Source organism: Gossypium hirsutum, chromosome A05, assembly GCF_007990345.1.
Source record: "Gossypium hirsutum isolate 1008001.06 chromosome A05, Gossypium_hirsutum_v2.1, whole genome shotgun sequence".
Classification (NCBI taxonomy): Eukaryota; Viridiplantae; Streptophyta; class Magnoliopsida; order Malvales; family Malvaceae; genus Gossypium; species Gossypium hirsutum.
This window is the reverse complement of record NC_053428.1, coordinates 14,434,686-14,451,772: the sequence shown is the minus strand read 5'-3', so window position 1 is coordinate 14,451,772 and position 17,087 is coordinate 14,434,686. Positions and strand designations below refer to the sequence as shown.

The 17,087-nt window shown below is 35.1% G+C and overlaps 1 protein-coding gene across 1 annotated transcript; it reads left to right on the top strand.

Annotated features, from left to right (window-relative positions):
* Positions 1-14,001: 14,001 nt before the first annotated feature.
* LOC107913606 (9-cis-epoxycarotenoid dioxygenase NCED2, chloroplastic) lies at positions 14,002-16,233 on the top strand. Its single transcript, XM_016842254.2, has one exon. The coding sequence runs from the start codon at positions 14,067-14,069 to the stop codon at positions 16,065-16,067; it is 2,001 nt and encodes a 666-aa protein (XP_016697743.2). The 5' UTR covers positions 14,002-14,066; the 3' UTR covers positions 16,068-16,233.
* The last annotated feature ends 854 nt before the right edge of the window (positions 16,234-17,087 follow it).

Below are 17,087 nucleotides of genomic sequence, written 5' to 3'. Positions count from 1 at the left end.
AGATTTTGAATTGTTATTATTTTTTCTAAAATAAATATTTAGTTTAGCATCCTTCAAATATTACCACGCCAATAAATTTTTTAGACACACACATATATATACTAGTTTTCTTTATCGTATGTATTAATTAAATCACATCTAATTATTTCTTTAATTTTTTTATAAAATTTTTAACGTTTCATTAATAATATTATTATAAAATTAAAACATGACAATTGATATTAGATTAAATTAAATTTAAATATTGTTACCACTAAATAATTTGTTGTGACATTATATCCATTTCAATTTTAATAGTGTATTTAATTTGTAAAAATAGTGATAAACTTAAAAAGACTTTTTTAATTAGTTTTAAAATTTACAGTGACTTATTATGTAAAATTGTAAATTAAATTATTGAATATAAACAAATTGAAAAAACTTATTATGAAAACATTAAAAAAAGTTGAGAGATTTATGTTGTAATTTTTTCCTTATACAAATGCTTACTTTCTTTCTTTCCCGTATGTCAAAATTTTTATAATGTAAACGTATTAAAAACATTGTAATATATGAAAGGGATAAATTAACCATAATCCAATATTAAAAATGATTAAAAGGACAAATCTCAAAACTTCCAAATCTCCTTTTTACCAATAAAGTGAAGAAGAAAAAGGTGGATTCAATTTCTAAAATAAAAATAATGCATAATGAATTTGACTGTGGAGTTCATTTTCAGGCATTAAGACCTACCCTTTGATACTTTCCATTGACCTACTTCTTCCGAGATTTAAGTATCGCTTTCAAATAAAAAGGCAAAATCATTAGACTAAGATGTGTTTCCCACTGCAATTAGAAATAAAATGCTATGGTTCATGCATCTTCCCTCCGCTACTTAACCAAGAAAGCAAATCTAAGGAAGCATAGAATATGGTACACAAGTGTATTTCAAGAAATAACGTGCAAAACTCTAAATTTAGGTTAATTGCGTAACTCTATTAAACTCACTAATTAAATTTCTCATTGCATTCCACCATAAATAATCAAGAAAATAATATCTTACAGCAAAGTAAGGATTATATATATATATCCTTTTCTTTTGGTAGTGTCCATTTTGTGTGGTCATGGAAGGTGCCTATGCTTTGAGATGAAGAATCTCCCTCTTTAGGAACCTATATTTGTCTAATTCTCATCTTTTGACTATCTTTTGAGTTAACCTGAAAATGTTGGCTTTGATTTTTCATTTGTTAAAACGAAACATTCATACCTAATTCATGGATTCCTTCTACACATTAATTTCCTTTTAATCTTTGATTTTCTAGCTAGAAGAGTTGAAATCTCTTTCATCTGTCATAAATCTCAAGAGTTGCTACCTGGATATCAGGAGAAAATGGAGGACCCCTTTTGACCCTTATCTACTTTTACAATTATGAAAAAAACCTACCTAATATCTCATCATTGTCAAGCCAACCAAGTGTTTGTAGGATTCACAAGTGTTGAACTTTAAATTCGATTCCCATCAGGCAATATCATGTGTGGTTATTTATTTATTTATTTTAAGTTTTTATAATAAAAACTTAAAAGTATATTTCAGTTTTCATTTTATTGTGCTTTATATTAACTTAAGTCCAAATCTAATTGATTGGGTACGTTTTATTTATAGTTATACTTTAATTGAAATTATACTTGTAATATCTTCTGAAATTATATTTGTCATCATACTTGTAATCTCATCCCTGAACATTCATGGATTATACTTGGATAATCCAATAAGAAACATGAAGGCCATATCCAGAGTAGTTTGTGGTCGGCAAATTCGACATTGAAAAGCATCATTGAGTCCCTTGTAGCCGAGCATAAAGTTGGGATTTTTCTTCAAACATTTACAAATCTCTTCCTTCCATGAAAAATTAAGCAATACTGATAAAAACACAACCAGAATTTACTCTTCATTTTGGTGATTAATATTGAATGGAGTGGAGAGCCATTATTGAGTCCAAGCATCACTTCATGAGATGGAACAATTGTCTCCAAATTATGAAGCCACTTGGTGGATGGTCGGTGTCAGAAGCTAATAAAGATAAATCGGTCAGTGTCTCAATGAAATATCACCCTTCATATCTTCCCTCTATAAGACAGAATAGAATAGGGTCGTCCTTCCCTCCCTTTCTTTTTCTCGTCCTTTAATTTGTTGCTTCACCAAAGTAGATTCTCCAGGACAAAAAGCAATTCCAACTAAATATTAATCAATTATTTTAAGCAGAATTGTTCATATATCAGCTCGAATTACAGAAGGTTTTCTCTAATAAATCCAACCAACCAAGTTGAAAGGATAATTAAAGTTTGGAACATGTCATACAAATTGCCAAAATTTTGTAGATGGTTGAGGATGCCACTCAATAGTAAACTGTCATTAAATGCATCCCGTGGGGAAGAAAGTCTTAAATTCAGCAACTTAATTATTACGGATGGACTTTGGGTTGGGAATGACCTTAACATGGTGAACCTGCAGGACAAGTTTAAAGCAACTTGCATGAAATGACATGAAATTAAATGCAAATAGCAAAAACTTTCTATGTTGAGTTATCCTTGTAAATAACCTAGCTACACTCCTCCACTAATATACCATCTTTGGTTTTTCTTTTAAAAGATATAAATCCAGTTTCGCAATTAACAAATTAATTAACAAAAAGATATTATATAGTAAAGCCTTTTGAAAAAAATGAAAGTATATACATGCAATAAAGTTGCTTAAAACATATCAAGACTTGTTTCGAGCTGTGATTAAAATTTTTATTCAATATTTAAATGACATTTGTAATGATTAAAAAAGTTTGATTGAAAATATCTAGGTTTTAAAATGTTTAACTTCTATTTGACATTGGATATCAAACAAGTTAATGATACTGTGTTAGTAAAATACAATGCAATCACTACTACATTTGTAAATATATATTCAAACAACTATAAAATTAAATTAAGTCAAAATATCCAAATTTAAAATATCTTAATCTAAAATAATTCCAAAAATATATCTAAAATTTTATCCAAAATAGCCCAACCTGATTTGACATAATCCTAACATCTCCATATGACGGAATCAAGGCTCCTAGCGCTCAATTGCCCCACAACTGAAGATATTTTTATGAAGATGGGAGTATTTTTGCAAGGAGCAGTTGGAAAGAGACAATAAAAAGGAACAAAACTCCCAAACCGAAATTCTTTCAGTTTCTCAATTATTCTTCCGTTCTGTTTACAAGGAATTAAGAAACAACAAAAGCAAAGGGAGAGCGAAAAGGGTATTTAATCCTAATTAAGAAACCAATCTAATTCCCACTTGCTTTTCAATTTTGGGGCATCGTTTTCATCCTTGTTTGTCCCATGTCCTCCGGGAGCGTCTGGAATTGATTTCGGTATACAACCTCATTCGAAAGCTAGAACATGATACACACTAAACTCCAAAGGGATATGGTCCCATTACCCACTTTCCATCGCCATCTTTATTTTGGCATTAATGTCATCACCTTTCAGCTTGAATGCTACCGTTGTGCATTGCAAACTTCATGTTTTTTCGCATAGATTGTTATCAGATGGGGGGACCTCTGGACAAACTCATTATTTTGTTCTTGGCCTAAACATCCAAAATTTTATTATCCTAGCGATTCTACTTCAAAATATTGGACATAAAATATAATACAATAATCTTCATAATCGATAATGTTCAAGATATGGATGACTTAAAAGTTACTCTAAGATATTTAATCTATTTTTCAAGATCATGATTTATATATTAGGAGTTTAACTAATCAGTTCATATGTTAAAAAAAAATATATTTAGTAAATTTAAAATTCTAATTTCATCGTTAAAATCTCTTTTGTTTATCTAAGAAATGTAGTGTACTGCACGTCCAAGCATCTAATACTTTCTTTGTGTTTAAGAACCGACTTTGAAGGTTAGAATTTTTAGAAACTCAATGTTAAAGAGGATAAATCAGACAATGAAAATGATTGAGAGCTTAATGTCATATTGTAACGCCAACGGGGTATGAAAATGATAACATGCGGTCTCAATATCAAGCCCCCTTTTGGTTGTCCATCACACAACAACGAGTGATTCCTACCATATCGTACGGCCATGTATTTGAAAGATTACTACTTGAAAAGCCAAACAACCAAAAGAAATTTCGGGATAAGCGGTGGACTTCAAAGGATTTAGATGGAACATGTGATAGTTATTTAAACTTATTTGTTGAAGGAATTTTGATTGCATGTAGAGTATTGTCTGTCAAAGGTTGATGGATCTCTTGAATAGGTATAGTATTGAAGTTGAAGTGTTTATGTTCGACTTTATCTTTGGATTTTGTCTTCCGCTTTCATCGAGAGTCGTAAAGTTCACACATGGAAAACACCTTCACTCACCAAAATTAAAAATTGTCTAAATGGGTGAAATTGTAAGTGAAGGCGTTCTCCCTTTGCAAAGTCAAGACCTAGAGGTAAAATTAAACACAAATATGTCGAGTCTAATATCAAACTTGTTGAGAGGGTCCATCAACCCTTGATAGATGATACTCATACTTTTTTCCAAGCAATCAAAATCCCATCAATAATATTTATAAAATTAGATAACTTTTAGTGTCTATCGAAACTTTTAGGTAACCATAGGTATGGTTAAAAGAACGATATAAACTTATCAACAAGTACTGTATGCAGTGATAATGCACATTGCATTCTGAAGGGGAGACACATGTTTGCACCTTGAAGACGACATTATTGGAAGGGTCAGCCATGTATCCCGAATATATATCGTAAAATAGACATGAATGATACCAAAAGAAAAAAGAATGATAATGATACTTTCCTTAATAAGAATTATAAAAATTAAAAGAATCTAATGTTGGAGTAATATCTAGAGAAAATATTATATATGCCCTTCTCCCCACTTTAGCTATAGTTTGGGTGAATTCAATTCGGTTTTTAAACAAAAATTGAATTGAATCGTTCCATTCGATTTTTAACTTTTAAAATTGAAACCAAAATTACATGGGATAAAAATTGAAATACTTGAAATCAAATTTAGAGGTTTTTAGAAAATTTAGGCTTTGTCAAAAAAAATTGTCACCTTGTTTTGAGCCAAAAAAATTTAATATTGCGATTCTTGATTTTTTATTATAATAATCATAATAAATACTCTAGATTCATTTATACATTTATCAAATGAATTAAATAATTAATTTTTTTTTTGATAAAAAAGACAAAAAGCAAATTCAACTACATAAACCAACTATGTTTTTTATCCTCCTATAAAAGATCAACAACTTCCTTGGGAGCTTCATCAAAAACTTGTAAGCTTGATTTCCAACTCAGGCTGAGTTTAGCAAGGCGATCTGCCACCAGATTCTGAATTCTTGGGATGTGTTTAATCTCTCATATTCCTTCCTCTCGCATAATGTGCTGAGTTCTTCTAAGAACAGTAATCTCCGCGTCCTCCAAAACAGGTGAAAACAAGACTTGAGCCACTTCAAGATTATCCGTCAAGATAGAGATTTTTTTGTATCTCTTATTAAGCAAAATGAGTATTCCATCCAGGATGGCCCAGACTTCAGCTTCAAAAGGAGAACAAACTCCTAAAAAACAAGAGTAACCTATAATCCAGTTTCCGTCATGGTCTCTAGCCACACCTCCTGTAGCAGCATATCCAGAATCTCTGACCACTGCTCCATCCGTGGAGAGAAAAACCCAAGAGGTATCTGAAATATTTGTAGTAGCCAACCTGTGTTGCACCTTTTTGTTTGTTCCCATTCGTGATTCATATTGTCTCGCCCAGCAACTAGAATTCTTAACCACCTCGGATGCTGACCAAGAAATCTTCTGGAAAATGAAAAGTTATTAGAATGAAAGCTAATATATAAATCATTCATATACTTAATGTTTTGTTGCGTCATTTCTTTTAGTTAATTGCTAACTTTAATTAGTTATAATTGAGTCATTACATATCTAAAATAATTTGAGTCATAAGCCAATATAATTGATTAAATTCAATACTATAAAATATATGTATTTGACTATTTGTGTATAGTTATTTCATTAAATATAAATGTTTTTCATTTAATTTTATTTGAATAAAACAAGTTTTATATAGAAATCAAATCAAATATTACAAATCTCAAACTGCATCGAGCCAAATACGTACGGATTTCTCGATTTCTTTGCTAATCTTTTACGGGTTAAATAAAATTGAGAATTGGTCCCAGTAATTCGCTTCCCCTATCAGTTTCTTTTTGTCTTCGCTTATACTTTTCGGTCAAGAATGAAAAAATAAAATTGAGATTACTATGAAGCCTTCACTGTTTTGTCTTATTCAATGACAAAATCTTAAAAACCAAGGGCAAGATCAGGCAATTTCGTATTTGAATTAGCTTTCTTGATAATTTTTATTCTTTGAGAACATTAAACTAAAGAAGCTTTGGTGTTTACAAAACTTAGAAAGCAGTAAAATCTTGATTTTATTTTTACTTTTTAAAGCTATAGCCTATCAATTATTTTTCTTTTTGAATATGTTTTCCTCTTTCTCTTCTTCGTCTTCGATTTGAAGAGGCTCCCGTTTGATTGGAATTACAAATAAATGTAGCCACAAGCCAAAATTAATCAATGGGGTATATTTCAGAATAAAAATCCTAACTTTCCAATTATTTTTGTAGATTTATCTTGATTGAGAGATCAAAAGACGAAAGCAAAAAAAAAAATGATAGAAGAGGCGAATATGATTGGGATTTTTGTTCATTTTTTTTTTCTACTTTGCTCTGTGCTTTGATCCAAAAATTAGATTATTTTTTCTGCTTACGTATAAGTATCACATTGTTGCGCGGAAGCGTGTGAAAGAGTAAAATTATTGTACTGCAAAATCACCCTAAGTTCAATTCCCAGGAAAGAGAGGTGGATCACGAGGATCGCTTACATACCAGATCTTTCCTAGCCAGAATATCCCTCTATCGTAATTTAATAGCACAATAAATCACTACAATGACACTTGCAAAATATGCAGAACAAAAAATAAAGAACACTAGAATTTTAACGAGGTTCAGCAAATTTTGCCTACGTCCTCGGGCACTACCAAATATATTTCACTCCAAAAATACAAGTGAAAGTTTACAAATAGGGAGAGAGAACAATTGCCTTAAGTAGAGAATGGCAAGTGTGGGATGAAGAAAGTAAGAAATGGTTAGGCCTATTTATAGTTGAGGTTCAAGGATCAACTTGCAATGTCCCTATACAATTAGGGACCAAAATTGCAATTATCCCATGCCAACTTTTAACCCAACTTGCCAACCAATTTTACTTTCTACTTTCCGTGCCCACCCTTTTTGACTTTTCAAACAATGGGTGGGTTCCAATAATCTCCACCTTGAAGATTTGATTAGGATAATCTTATCTTCACACAATTCTTTCTGCCTTTGACAACAATACTTGATAGTGCCTTCTTCAACTGTTAAACTTGCAGGATATTAATCAAGTTCAAACAATGTTCGAACTTGGTTGCTGTTACCACCTTGGTCATCATATCTGCGGGATTATTTGCAGTCTTGATCTTCTGAAGACAAATTTTCCCCTCTTCAATAATTTCCCGCACAAAATGGAATCGTACGTCGATATGTTTTGTACGTGCATGATAGACTTGATTCTTTGCTAAATGAATAGCACTTTGACTATCACAATACACGTTAATATGCTCCTGAACCAACCCCAAGGTTTTAGCCATACCTTGTAACCAAATAGCCTCCTTTACCGCCTCTGTTACAGCCATGTACTCGGCTTCTGTGGTTGACAATGCAACTGTAGACTGTAATGTAGACTTCCAACTTATTGGTCCTCCAGCAAGTGTAAACACATAACCGGTGGTTGATCTTCGCTTGTCCAAATCACCGGCATAGTCAGAATCAACGTACCCAATAACACCTTTACCAAGTGTATTATCCTGCTTGAACAGTAATCCAACATCCACGGTCTTCTGAATATACCGTAGAATCCATTTCACAGCTTGCCAATGTCCTTTTCCAGGATTATGCATATACCTGCTCACTATACTAACTGCCTGTGAAATGTCGGGTCTTGTACACACCATTGCATACATCAAGCTACCCACTGCATTAGAATACGGAACTTGCAACATGTATTCTCGTTCCGTATTCGTCGAAGGAGATAGTTGTGCAGAAAGCTTGAAATGAGAAGCCAACGGGGTACTTACAGGTTTGGTCTGCTCGTTCATGCCAAACTGCTGTAGTACTTTCTTCAAATACTGCTTCTGAGACAAGCTAACTCTGCCATGAGCTCTATCTCTACATATTTCCATGCCAAGAATCTTCTTAGCTTCACCTAGATCTTTCATCTCAAACTCGAGATTGAGTTGAGTCTTCAATCTCTCAATCTCAACTTTGCTCTTAGATGCTATCAGCATATCATCAACATATAAGAGCAAGTATATGAAAGTTCCTTCTTGTAGCTTCTGAAAATATACGCAATGATCAAATTTACTTCTTGTGTACCTTTGCCCTTTCATGAACTGATCAAATCGCTTGTACCACTGCCTCGGAGATTGTTTCAATCCATAAAGCGACTTTGTCAGTTTGCAAACCCAATTTTCTTTATCAGCAACATTGAATCCATCAGGCTGAGTCATATAGATTTCCTCTTCCAAATCACCGTGTAAAAATGCTGTCTTCACATCAAGCTGAACTAGTTCAAGATCATATTGCGCAACCAAGGCTAGCAAAATCCGAATAGACGAATGCTTCACAACTGGAGAAAACACTTCATTGTAGTCTATTCCTTCTTTCTGAGCGTAACCCTTTGCTACCAATCTAGCCTTGTATCGAATTTCATTTTTACCATGAAATCCTTCCTTCTTTGCATATACCCATTTGCATCCAATTGCCATCTTTCCCTTGGGCAGTCTCACCAACTCCCAAGTCCTATTTTTATGAAGAGACTGCATTTCTTCATTCATAGCTTGCTTCCACTTTACACCATCAGAGTTACTTATTGCTTCTGTGTAAGTGGAAGGAACATCATCATCTGCAATTGGAAGTGCATAGGCCACCATATCGTCAAAGCGAGCAGGCTTACGAATCTCTCTTCTTGGCCTCCTATATGCAATTGAATCTTGTTGCTGTAGAAGTTCTTGGGTCGAAACTTCTTCATCATTTGTTCTTTCAATATTAGCTGGATCATCATTAACCTTTTCAAACTCCACCTGCTGCAAAGTACTACTGGTTTTGTCATCCTTTTGTGAATCCTCGTTCTTCATCATGGTTGATTCATCAAAAGTTACATCTCTACTGAAAACAATCTTCCTTGTATCAGGACACCAGAGACGGTATCCTTTTACACCACCAGTTATACCCATGAATAATGCTTTCTTTGCTCTTGGGTCTAACTTAGATTCTTTTACATGATAATATGCAGTGGAACCAAAAACATGTAAAGAATCATAATCAGTAGCAGGTTTACCAGTCCACATCTCCATAGGAGTTTTTCCATTTATTGCAGCTGATGGCAATCGGTTAATTAGATGGCACGCATATGTAACTGCCTCAACCCAAAATTCCTTGTCCAATCCAGCATTGGACAACATACATCGAACTTTCTCCAGTATAGTCCGATTCATGCGTTCTGCCACCCCATTCTGCTGTGGTGTATCTCGAACAGTGAAGTGTCGCACAATGCCCTCATCTTGACATACTTGTAGAAATGGATCATTTTTGTACTCAGTACCATTATCTGATCGAAGTCGTTTGACCTTTCGACCTGTCTGAGTCTCCACCATCTTCTTCCACTTCAGAAATGCATCCAAAACTTCATTTTTTCTTTTCATTAGATACACCCATACTTTTCTTGAATAATCATCAAGAAAAGTGACAAAATAGTACATACCTCCCAAAGAAGCCACTTTGGTAGGTCCCCACACATCACTGTGAACATAGTCCAGAATTCCTTTCGTATTGTGAATTGCTGAACCAAATTTTACCCTCGTCTGCTTGCCCAGAACACAATGTTCACAGAATTCCAATTTGCAAGAATTTGCACCTTTCAACAAGCCTTGCTTCGCCAAAGTCTGCAAAGCTTTTTCACCAGCATGTCCCAATCGCCTATGCCATAACCTGGTAGCCTCTGAATCTGCATCTTTCGCAGAAGCTGTTGATGTTGATCCAATAACTGTACTTCCATTTAAATAGTACAAGTTATTTCTTCTAGTGCCTTTCATCACCGTCAATACCCCAGCTACTACCTTTAGTAATCCATCTCTCAAAGTGATTGTGAGCCCTTTAGATTCTAGGGCCCCTAATGAGATGAGATTTTTCTTCAAGCTGGGTACATAGCGAACATCTGTCAGAACTTGGATTGAGCCGTCATGGTTCTTCAATTTGATTGTACCTACACCCATTGTCTTACAGGCACTATCATTGCCCATAAAAACAACTCCACCTTCTAGTTCTTCAAGACTAGAAAACCAGTCCTTATTAGGACACATATGGTAAGTACATCCCAAATCCAATATCCACTCATCCGTTTGACATGCCATTGCCATGCCAACCAAGCTAAAGTCTGACTCCTCATCATGCTCCGCTACACATGCATTAGAAATAGACTTGCCCTTTTGTAACTTAGGACAATTCTTTTTCCAATGCCCTTTCTCACGACAAAAGGCACATTCATCTTTGGCGGGTCTCCCTTTGGACTTACCCCTTCTACCAGGTTTGCTGCTGTGTGAACGACCTCTTACTGTTAAGACTTCTGCAGTTGTATCTCTGTGATCTCTTTTATCTTTCTTTCGAGTCTCAGATCTATACAACGCACTACAGACTGCATCAAATGTGATTGAATCTTTCCCATGAAGCAATGTGGTGGTAAGATGATCATATTCATCAGGAAGGGAATTCAACAACAATAATGCCTTGTCTTCATCTTCAAATTTCTCATCCAAATTTAGCAAGTCTGCTAAAATTTTATTGAATGAGTTCACATGGTCATTCATCGACATACCGGGTGCATACGTGAACCGAAAAAGTTTCTTTTTCATATAAAGCCTATTTTCAAGACTTTTCGTTAGAAACTTTTCTTCCAATGTATCCCACAGCTTCTTCGCTGATGTCTCCCTCATGACGGAGTACTTCTGCTCTTTGGCCAAACATAGGCGGATTGTACCACACGCCTGTCTATTGATCTTGGCCCACTCCTTGTCATCCATCTTGTCAGGTTTTTCTTCAAGGGCTATATCCAGCTCTTGCTGACATAAGACATCCAGGATCTCACACTGCCACATACCAAAATTATTGGTACCGTCAAATTTCTCTACTTCAAATTTTGCATTTGTCACAGTAGTCCTTGCTGATGACGATGCTGCTGCCATTTTTCTCCTCAATCCCAACTACTGTATACGTGAACAGTACCGTATACGTGAATAGTGCCGTATACGTGAATAGTACTGTATATGTGAATAGTGCCGTATACGTGAATAGTACCGTAAACGGTCGTATTCCCCAAGTACGAACCTGGCTCTGATACCAATTGTTGCGCGGAAGCGTGTGAAAGAGTAAAATTATTGTACTGCAAAATCACACTAAGTTCAATTCCCAGGAAAGAGAGGTGGATCACGAGGATCGCTTACATACCAGATCTTTCCTAGCCAGAATATCCCTCTATCGTAATTTAATAGCACAATAAATCACTACAATGACACTTGCAAAATATGCAGAACAAAAAATAAAGAACACTAGAATTTTAACGAGGTTCAGCAAATTTTGCCTACGTCCTCGGGCACTACCAAATATATTTCACTCCAAAAATACAAGTGAAAGTTTACAAATAGGGAGAGAGAACAATTGCCTTAAGTAGAGAATGGCAAGTGTGGGATGAAGAAAGTAAGAAATGGTTAGGCCTATTTATAGTTGAGGTTCAAGGATCAACTTGCAATGTCCCTATACAATTAGGGACCAAAATTGCAATTATCCCATGCCAACTTTTAACCCAACTTGCCAACCAATTTTACTTTCTACTTTCGGTGCCCACCCTTTTTGACTTTTCAAACAATGGGTGGGTTCCAATACACATGTAAAAATTATGACGTGAAATCATTTAATTGGTTGAGCTCAAAGTTAAGGTAATTAGAAGGACGTATATAATAATTTCTCCCATATTTATATACTTAAATGGCATATTTCATATATTTAAATTATTTAGTAAAAAAAATTCTATGAATATTCATGAAAGCTCCCCCCCCAAAATAATTATTCAAAAATGATTTTCTTTCAGGTGGACAGAATTAAATAAGAAAAGTAAAGAAGATACATACTATGACCATTATTTATTAGTGAAGATTATAGGCCATACGACGGCTGGAAAAGTTAGACCAGAAAACATAATTTGTAAACCTTGGAGAAGAGGGAACCGTTACTGTCCAGATATTACTTGGAAAAGGAGAGACAAAAAAATATCAGGGTGTTCAATAATTTGATTTGGGGGGGCGGGGGGTCGGGAATCGGTATTAGTCGGAGACAAAGGGAGGAGAACATGATCGGATGTTGATTAAGGGAGGGGCACTGGCATTAATTCTCATTAACCTTTGCTGGAGATTATGGATGAAATACGCATCTTTCATGAAAAAAAAATAGACATGACGTATTAATGTCTTTACGAAGAGGATGAGGGAGTGCATGAGAAGCTATTATATATATGATGTGACCAAGACTTCGTGTGGTTGCGAAGGGGTGGGAAGAAAGGCCCAGTGGGTGGAGTGATCGTATCAGTCGATGGATTTGCAACAAGAGGGACGCCGATATAGACTTTTACAAAATTATTTACATAACTGTATGTTAATATAGGCTCTATGATAATGAAATGATAGGATAAATAGAAATAATATAACAGCCGCTATATAAAACACCCGAGATAATATATGATTTGACTTTTAAATTTGTTCATTTGTATTTAATTAATCTTTAAAAAGTAAAATATAACTTAATTGGGTCTTGATAGAGGCGAATTCAAGGAGGCTTTTTTAAAATGAAAAATTATTGTTTTAACTTTTTAGAAAATTTTAAAATTTGAAATTAGTAAATATAAGACCTTAAAATTATAAAAATTTAATTTAATTCTTTAAAAATTATAAAAAATAAACTATTAAAAATTAAAATTTCATTTTGACCTTCTCTAAAGAATTTTTTGACTTCGTCTATGGTCCCTAAATTGGTATTTTATGAATCAAATTAGTACCTCCCCACTAACATTATTAGTTTGTATTGTTGTAATATTGTCATCCAATCCGATAGTGCTATGTGGTCATTGGATTGGATGACAGTACCATAACAACACAAATTAATAGTGTTAATGCAGAGATATCAAAGTGATTACTGAAAACCAAATTTAAGAACTAATTAAGATCAAAAAATATATTAAAAACCAACTAAATATAAATAAATAAGTTGAATGTAGAAAAAGAACAAATATATATTTATAATTCTTTCTGATCTCCTGTTTGCTTAAAAACAAATTTAATCAAAAAAAAAATAATGTGCATAAAAAATGGAAATGAGTTGGGGTGAGGTGACTGATTTGATTTCACTCACTGCCTTCGTGTGGGAATGAGTGTGTTTCTGAATCTCATCTCATTTGGTCCCTAAATTGGGGACCCTTTGCCAAGCAAATGTTATTGGGTTTGGCTTTTCAGATTGATGTATCTTCTAATAATTCATAAACTACCTTATTATTTTTCGTCTTGATGGGATACTCTGTTTTCTTCAGTCTACAACAATATCAGCAATTGGCAATCAATCACAATAAAGAAAGTGTATAAAATAATTACGTTGCATCACAGTATATCATTATCAGCAAGCAAGTTATGTAATCTGATTTTTCCAACTATTTATTACGTATGATTATAATTATAAAAAATATATATTTAAATAACTTCATTAAATGACATAATTTAAACGAAGATAATATAGATTACTAACTTAAGTAACTAGCTGATACAATAATTTCTTATGGATGACTTGGTGCCCATTGCACAAATTCACCACGTGCCCATCCCTTAGATGTCTGGGATAGATTTAGCCATTCCCCAACTCTATTTATACCTCCATTTTCTCTTCTTTCTTGCCCCAAAGCACACTCACTCATTCTTTCATCTGAATCTGTCTCCTTGTACACTTTCTTTGTCCCAAGGCCAATCACAAAACGCATTTTTGAGTTCTGCCTTCTACCCTTTAAAAGCTATGGCTTCTTCCTCATATAATTGTGCCAAACCCCAGATTTCCCATCCTCTTTCCTCTGCCTCCTCCTCAACGGTACATTTGGGCCACTCTCCAACATCCATCTCCTGGAACAGTCGGCAGCCCAACAGAACCCACAATATCAGAATCATTCACTCTGCTTTGCACTCTCCTTCAGTCCTCCATTTCCCAAAACAGCCCTACCAAAACCCCTTAATCCCCATAGAAGACGACTCAGTAAATGTACAAGTACAACCTAAAACCCACCGCCACCCACAGTGGAACCTCCTCCAAAGAGCTGCAGCCATGGCACTTGACATGGCTGAAAGCGCCTTGGTCTCACTTGAGCTTCAACACCCACTTCCTAAAACCGCAGACCCACAGGTGCAAATCTCCGGAAACTTTGGTCCCGTCCCTGAACAGCCCGTCAAGCAAGCCCTTCCTGTCACCGGCACAATCCCTTCTTGCATCAACGGTGTGTATCTCCGCAATGGAGCCAACCCTTTGTTCGAGCCCGTTGCAGGTCACCACTTCTTCGACGGTGACGGCATGGTACACGCCGTTACCATTGATAATGGCAACGCCAGCTATGCTTGTCGTTTTACTGAGACACAAAGATTTTTACAAGAGAAAGAGTTGGGTCGCCCTGTTTTCCCTAAAGCAATCGGTGAATTACATGGCCACTCAGGGATTGCCAGACTCTTACTTTTCTATGCCAGAGCTCTTTTCGGCCTTGTTGATCACAAACAAGGCACTGGGGTAGCTAATGCTGGCTTAGTTTACTTCAATAATCGACTTCTAGCTATGTCCGAAGATGACCTTCCTTACCACTTGCGCATCACTCCCTCGGGAGATTTGGAAACCGTTGGTAGATACAATTTTGATGATCAACTTAAATCTACAATGATTGCACACCCCAAAATCGATCCTTTTTCCAAAGAACTCTTTGCTTTGAGTTACGATGTTATCCAAAAGCCCTACTTGAAATACTTCAAGTTTCAACCTGACGGCACAAAATCACCGGATGTCGAGATCCCTCTATCCATGCCAACCATGATGCATGATTTCGCCATCACCGAGAATTTCGTTGTGATCCCCAATCAGCAAGTGCTGTTCAAGCTGCAAGAAATGATCTTCGGTGGCTCGCCAGTAATTTTCGATAAGAAGAAGTCTTCCTTCGGGATTCTTTCTAAAAATGCAAGTGATTCCAAGGATATAATATGGGTTGAATCCCCTGATACTTTCTGTTTTCATCTATGGAACGCTTGGGACGAGCCGGAATCTGATGAAGTTGTAGTGATTGGTTCTTGTATGACACCTCCCGACTCTATTTTCAATGAATGTGATGAGAGTTTGAAAAGTGTGCTGTCCGAAATTAGGCTCAATTTGAAGACAGGTAAGTCCACACGTCGCCCAATAATCTCGGAATCGGAGCAAGTGAACTTGGAAGCTGGAATGGTGAATAGGAACCGGCTTGGAAGAAGAACACGGTATGCTTATCTTGCCATTGCTGAACCATGGCCAAAAGTGTCGGGATTTGCCAAGATTGATCTTTTTACTGGGGAGGTAAAAAAATACATTTACGGCCATAAAAAATTTGGTGGGGAGCCGTTTTTCTTGCCTCGAGACGACAACTGGGAATCAGCTGAAGATGACGGTTATATTATTTCCTTTGTTCATGATGAAAATAGTTGGAAATCAGAACTCCAAATAGTAAACGCCATAAATTTACAACTTGAATCTTCGATTAAATTACCATCCAGGGTTCCATACGGGTTTCATGGAACGTTTATAGACGCCAAATCCTTGATCAATCAAGCTTAATTAGACTAGGAGTTAAAAAAACTAGTGTACAGAGATTTTTACCAGGAGGATCTTGATTCTTATAGAAATTTTACCCTCCCCTAATCTTTTAGGTTTGAAAGGAACAGCCTATAGCTTTTCAGCATTGTAGCTCAGGTAGATTCTGTTTCCCTCCTCTGCATGAGTATCATTTTTTATCTGTTGAACTTTTGCTTCTCTATTTACAATTTTAGAGTGTAGAGGAAACAAAATAAAATTGGACCGCTTCGATAGTCCCCAAATTTTTTTTTTTTAAATTAAGTAGGTTGCATGCTTAATTAATTAGCTTTGAAAATGGAGTTCACATTTCTGATTTCAAATCCGAATCTAGCATTTTTTTGTCTTCTGATTTTGGCGGCTATAATCGACTATATTTTGTTAAAAGAAAATTCCTTTGTCTGCGCATATGGGAAGAGCTCTTTGAGTCAAAAAGGCACATGATGTATTGCCTTCTAATTCCATGGTCGGTAGAAGACCTAGAACTTGTATACAAATTTTACAAGAAAAAGAAAACAAAACTAACTGTATATTAACAGGGATGAATCGATGGATAATATGGCTGGTTGAGATACTGAGATTGATTCTCCAATAGCTTATTTAGCAATTAAAAGTTACCAAACCAAAGGAAAATCCCAAAGCAGCGATTAACGAATCGAAAGCCAAAAAAACCCGCCTTACATCACTCGATTGTGACCGTTGCTACGTCACCTACTGGGTGGCCCTCGGGGATTTGTGGGAAGTTGTTACATAATTTTTCTGTCTCATGCTTCATTTATTTATCAATTAATTTATTCCAAATTAATGATTTATCTTACCATTTTCTTTGTTATTTAATTATCAACTTTTTTTTCTAAATTTAGGAATCACATGTACTAGTAAAATGTGAAAGCTCGTGAAAATCTATCTATAAAATAAAATAAGAGACGTAATTTTTAAAAAAAAATTAAATTAAAATTCCAACCGTCCATACATCAACATGTTACATAATTATAGAATTTTAGG

Coding starts and splice junctions, on each gene's coding strand:
- LOC107913606 (XM_016842254.2), top strand. CDS start 14,067: ATGTCTGGGATAGATTTAGCCATTCCCCAACTCTATTTATACCTCCAT.